General features: G+C 44.2%; 1 protein-coding gene across 1 annotated transcript in view; it reads left to right on the forward strand.

Moving 5' to 3' along the window:
* Positions 1–6,017, forward strand: part of FAT2 (FAT atypical cadherin 2) — a 64,323-nt gene that overhangs the window by 49,726 nt on the left and 8,580 nt on the right. Inside the window, exon 20 of the mRNA XM_023515043.1 lies at positions 3,253–3,398. Coding sequence (XP_023370811.1) covers positions 3,253–3,398 — 146 coding nt within the window. The remainder of the gene's footprint in view (positions 1–3,252; positions 3,399–6,017) is intronic.

The raw sequence follows: 6,017 nt of genomic DNA on the forward strand, positions 1-6,017 counted from the left end.
CTTGCTTAGAACAGTGCCTGACATATAGAATGTGCTCAATTAATGTGAATTACTAGTACTACCGATATTATTACCGTAGCCCAGTGGTCAAAAGTTCAAGATTTAGATGCAGATAACTCAGGTTCAAACCCTAGTTCTAGGCCAGGCGCTGGGGCTCAAACCTATAATCATAGCACTCTGGGAGGCCAAGGTGGGTAGATTGCCTGAGTTCACAGGTTCAAGACCAGACTGAGCCAGACTGAGACCTTGTCTCTAAAAGTTGTAGAAAATTCCAGAGTGCCTCTCAAAGACAGGCATTGTGGCAGGTGTCTATAGTCCCAGCTACTTGGGAGGCTGAGGCAAGAGAATTGCTTGAGCCCAAGAATTTGAGGTTGCTGTGAGCTATGATGTCAGGACAGTCTATGGAGGGCAACAAAGAAACTCTGTCTCAAAAAAACAAAACAAACCCTAGCTGTATCGTTTACTAGCTGTGTAACCTTGAGTGAGTTGTTAGAATCCTCTGAGCTTCAGATTCTCATCTATAAAATAGTGAAAATAATCACATCAGGCCCCTAGAGTTGTTTGGAGAGTCAGTTAGATAATAGAGACAAAGACAGCCACCTATCCCTGGCTCACAGTAAGTCCCAGATCGATGACAACTGTCATGCTCATGGTAGCAGCTGTTGCTATAAGGAGGCTGCCAGGTGCCAGGCTGTGTGTATGTCACCTAAACTCATCAGCACCACAGCCCTATGAAGCAGGGTAATTCATCCCATCTACAGCTGAAACTGAGGTACGGGCATTGTATTGAACACTGGATACCCTCCAATGAGGGTCTGGTTATTCAAATGCCTGTGTGTCCTACTTAAAGCCTGAACTCTCCTAAGCTCTTCAGGCACTCAGTTTTCTGACAAGACTCACCCAGTGACCCTGGCATTAAGACCAATGCAGGGGAGCAGCTCAGGAGCACTGGCAAAAGGATAGTGGCCCAGCCTTCACTCACCATCACCCCAGCCTGGCCTGGCCTGGCCTGCTCTTTACGGGTCCACCCAACTGGCATTCAGGAAATTCTTTCTTGGCAGATTGTGGACTTTCTCCAGGGGCCACTGGATTTAGGTTGGGTGGGCTACTCTCTGAGGGAGAGGGGATCCCCTTCTCTGGGTCTCTTGCTGCAGGCCCTGCTGCAGGAAAAGTTGTGATGATTGACAGGTCTCTCTTGGCCACCCAGTGCCAGATAGCAGAGGTTCTAAAATTTACGATTATGCAAAGTCACCTAGGGAATGTGTTTTTAAAGATACCTGGTCCTGGCTGTCACTGCCAGAGCTTTTTATTTAGAAGGTCTTGGGTGAGTTCTGGAATTAGCATTTACTTTTGAAGCAGCTAGCCCAAGGGCTGCATTTGAGAAACACTAGATAAACTCACTGATCATCAGAATCAGCTGGAGGAGGGATTTTTTGCTTTTTTGTTTTTTAATAGTTTAGTAAGGGAACCAATCCATGTATCATGAACTGTTTACCTCAATAAATTTTTTTTTTTTTTTGACACAGAGTCTCACTATGTCAGACTGCTGTAGTGTCACAGCTCACAGCAACCTCAAACTCTTGGGCTTAAACTATTCTCTTGCCTCAGCCTCCCAAGTAGCTGGAACTACAGGCGCCTGCCACAACACCTGGCTATTTTATTGTTGCAGTTGTCATTGTTTTTTAGCCCAGGCTAGATTTGAAGCCACCAACTTCAGTGCATGTGGGTGGTGCCATAACCACTGTGTATAGGCACTGAGCCTACCTCAATGAATTTTTATAAACCAAATATACCTGTACAATCAGCAGCACCCAGATAAAAGATTAGATTATGACCAACACCTCAGAAGCCTCCCTTGGGCCACCAGAAGGGAGTTGATACCCCCGGCCCAGGAAGATTTTTTAAATGCAAATTTCCAAGTGCCACCCAGAACTACTGAATGGAATTCTCTGAGAGGACAGCCTGTGATTCTGGGCTTTCAAAAAACTCTGCAGCTGATCTAATATTCAGCCAGGTTTGGAATTTCTGATCTAGATCATCTTCAAAATCCCTTTTACTAATGACCAACTACAATAGAATTGCCAGTATCAAAGGATTTTCGACTTCTGATGTGACGGAATCTTTGGATCTTATAATTTCTGGTTCCTTCTCCTCCTGTAGCCTTTGGTCTCTCTCTACAACACTTCCCCTATCCTAGTAACCAGGGCCTGGGTCTCTCATCCCTTCCTGGGAAAACTGATTAGCTCAGGTGTCCTCAAACTAGGGCCCACGGGCCACATGCGGCCCGCCTAGGACATTTATCTGGCCTGCCAGGTATTTTTGCCACCACTGCCTGTCCTGCTTAGCAGCCAACTCATCCTGGGGTCCACAGTCTGACCCTCCAATGGTCTAAGGGACAGTGAACTGGCCCCCTGTTTAAGAAGTTTGAGGACCCCTGGATTAGCTTATTCACACTGGGGGTTTTAGGAATTTAATAGCCGAACTCTTCTGGGGAAAGAAGATTTTAAAAATCTGGAGAGGACAGAACTTAATATAAATAACACAGCATTTGGCAAAGCAGTCCTGCGGGATGTTCTTTCCACAATTATCCCATAGTCAAATAAACTTGAGAAACTACAGTTTAGGAGAAGTCTTAGACTCCGTGCTATACACCTGTGCATTAGCACTTGCTAAGGGGAAGGGGGAAGAAGGATACAGGTCTTCACAGAAGTTTTGGCCACTCGAATTATCACGACTTCCCTCTCCATATCACAGGGTGGCTTTTGACCTCTGGGCAGCATCTCATTGGGAACTGTTTACCCAAATGATTCCAATCCTGCTGATACAGGTGATATCCTGAGGCAAACCCCTTCAGGTCCTGAAATCACACATGTATTCAAAATCCCCTCCAATTCTAACTCCTTCTTCCCCAGCTGATGTCAGAAATAATATGGGAAAATGTAGGATAAGATTTTTGATTTCCATATATGTAATTAATTATATTTCTAGACTGAGGGTTTTTTTTTCTTTTTTAATGGTTTAAACTCATAGTTTCTGACCTGAGGGACCTGAGACAGGGGTCTCTGTGGCCAAAGGCAGGCATGTAGGGTGATGGCTCCTGTGACCTTGGAACCCCCCACACATACACACGCACACACACAAACAGCCTTAATTTCTTCATGTATAAAACAAGAGCAATGACTCTGTTTACCACCCAGTGGTTAAATGAAGACAGTCCAAGGATGGCAGTGACACCTCTGGTTGCTTTTGCAGGTACTGCGGCCAGGCTCAGTGGTCAGAGCTATGTGCGGTACAGGCCGCCAGAGGATCGAAACTGGCACATCCGTTTCTATCTGAAAACACTCCAGCCACAGGCCATTCTCCTGTTCACCAATGAGACAGCGTCGATTTCCCTGAAGGTAGGACACTGCCAGCCAGAGAGATTTCATGTGGGTGTCCCAGGCTGGGACTAAGGGGCAGGTATGAGGATGATCAAGAAGCCCTTTCTGGCAAAGAAATCCCTGCTTGGTTTTCACGGATGCTGGGTGTGACTATTGGGCCAGGACATAGGACTATCCACTCCTGGGTGGCCGCAGCCATTCCACCTCCCCAGCCTGTCCAAGGACAGCCACAGGCAGGATTGTTTGCTCTGTGGGTGAGATAAGAGATGAGTGCTAACCTGGGTGCTTTTATTACTTTTGCTGAGTAATAGGCCAGTGTTTCCCAAGGGGCAGGGGGACTGGCTGCACAAGATGGCAGACTCAGCATGAAGTCACATGCAATCATGTGGAAGAAAACTTGATTTCCTTTCTAACGGTCTTTCGGTCCCTGATTACATCATGTGGGAAGTCTCAGTCAGCCTGCCTGATTTTAATACTTCTACCACATGGGCCAATCTCCCACTGTAACAAAGAGAAAGCTAACTTTTTGCTGCGAGATTTTAATTCATTCAGTGCAGAATTACCGGGCATCTCCTATGTGACAGGGTGCTTGGTCTCATCAGTGAATAAGACAGAATCTCTCTTACAGCTCTCATTCTACAGGGAAGAGACTGACAATAAACATACCTACAATATATCAGAAAATTACAGAGTTTATTTGAATTTGATAAGTCCTGTGGGCAAAAAGGAACAAAAATGGTTAAAAGGAATCAGGTGAGGGGAGGGGAGTTGCAATTTTAAATAGGTGGTCAGGGCAGGTTTCATTGACGTGATAATTAAGCAAGAATTTGAAGAGGGTACAGGAGCTAGTTATGCGGACATTTGAGGTTACCAACATTCTAGGGTAATAGCAATGCAAAAGCTCTTTGGCAAGAGAAGGCTTAGCATGTTTAAGCAACAGCCTGGTGTTCTACTGACTCCAGTGACAGGAGCAAAGGGAACAGTAGTAGCTGGAGTTGAAGTCAGAGATGTCATGTGATGGGGCATATCTATGAATTCTTACTGGACGTTATAAGGACTCTGGCTTTTATTTGAGCAAAATGGAAACATTAGAAGGTTTTGATCAGGTAATTGCAATGATCTGACCTATTTTAAGATCATGGCTCTGTGTTGAGAATAAGAATGGAAGTAGAGAGACTCAGTCGGGAGGTATTAGCTACTCTAATACCAAGAGTGAGGCAGGGTGGTGGTTTAGATGAGGGTAATGACAGTGGAAGGTGTCAGATTCTGAAAAGAGTTTGAACTTAAAGTGACAGGATTTCCCAATGAAATGAATGATGGGTAGGTGAGAGGAATGAGATTTTGGCCTGAACAATTAGAAGGACGGAGCTGCCACTAACAGACCTAGGGAAGGACATGGGTGAACATAAGGTTTGGGGAGGGGAGATCAGGATTGCAGTTTTGGAAGTGTAAGTTTGAGGTACCTATTAGACTGCCAAATAAGAGCTGGATAATTTGTTGTCCTTGAGTAGACCAAGGATTAATTGTGAGACCCTCTAACATTAAGAGGTCTTGGAGAAGAGGAGGCTCCAACGAGGGAGACAGAGCATGAGCAGCATGATGCCGGAGGAAAACCAAGAGAGTGGTGTATCCAGAAAGCCAAATGCACAGCATGTATGGAAAAGAAAGGTGTGTTCCCTGGGTGGTCTGCTTCTGACAGGCCAAGCAAGATGGAGAGTGATATTATCATTGGAGTTGGCAAGTTCCTATCTGATGGCTTCAGTAGAAAGCAAGTTCATCAGCTGAAAGTGAGACTGCCAGAGAGGCGGTACAGGTCTGAGATGGGAGAGGTCATGAACACAGTCATCTAGGAGGATGGATTAAGGAAGGTAGTGTGATTGCTGCACAGCGTACAGGGCCCATTTGAGATGCATGGTCATGAGATTAAAGGGAGACTAGAAGCCAAGGCTGTGTGCTTTCCTACAACCATGTGCAGCTCCATGAAGGAAGTGGTTATGATGATGAATTCTGGAATATAAGCTGGATAAGGAGAGAAGCAAGGAAGGTGAGAGGCAGTGAAGATAGTGGGATCAACACATCTGTGGTCCCAAACAGACAAAAGGATTGTGGTCATTGCAATGTTTTGTGTAGTTGGATTTATTTTTGTTATTCTCTTTTCTGAATGGCAAGTGATATTAGTTTTCTGTTTACACAATAGTATTTCTTTATTAAGTAAATAAAGGCATAGGTAGTGTTCAACCAGGACAAAAATCAGAAAGGTGGTGTACGAATGGTCAACTTCTAGGAAACACTGAGTTGGACCTCCAAATGTCACCAGAAAAAAACTGTACCCACCCCAAAGTGATCAGAAAAGTATTTGGCCACAGGCAGTCCTAGTTCTTGGGAGTGAAGTAAACTAAAATGCTTTAACCCAGTAGTTCTCAGACATTTGATGTCAGGACTTTCTACACTTTTAAAAATTACTGAGGATCCCAGCGAAGTTTTGTCTATGTGCTTTATAGATATTGACATTTTCAGAATGAGAACTTAAAACCAAAAAATGTAAATGTATTAACTCATTTAAAAAATAAGAAGCCTATTATTTTTCACATAAATACCATATTTTTATTTATTTTTTTAATTTTTTTTTTTTTTTTT

The sequence above is a fragment of the Otolemur garnettii genome, unplaced genomic scaffold (genome assembly GCF_000181295.1).
Source record: "Otolemur garnettii isolate 467f Iridium unplaced genomic scaffold, OtoGar3 scaffold00003, whole genome shotgun sequence".
Classification (NCBI taxonomy): domain Eukaryota; kingdom Metazoa; phylum Chordata; class Mammalia; order Primates; family Galagidae; genus Otolemur; species Otolemur garnettii.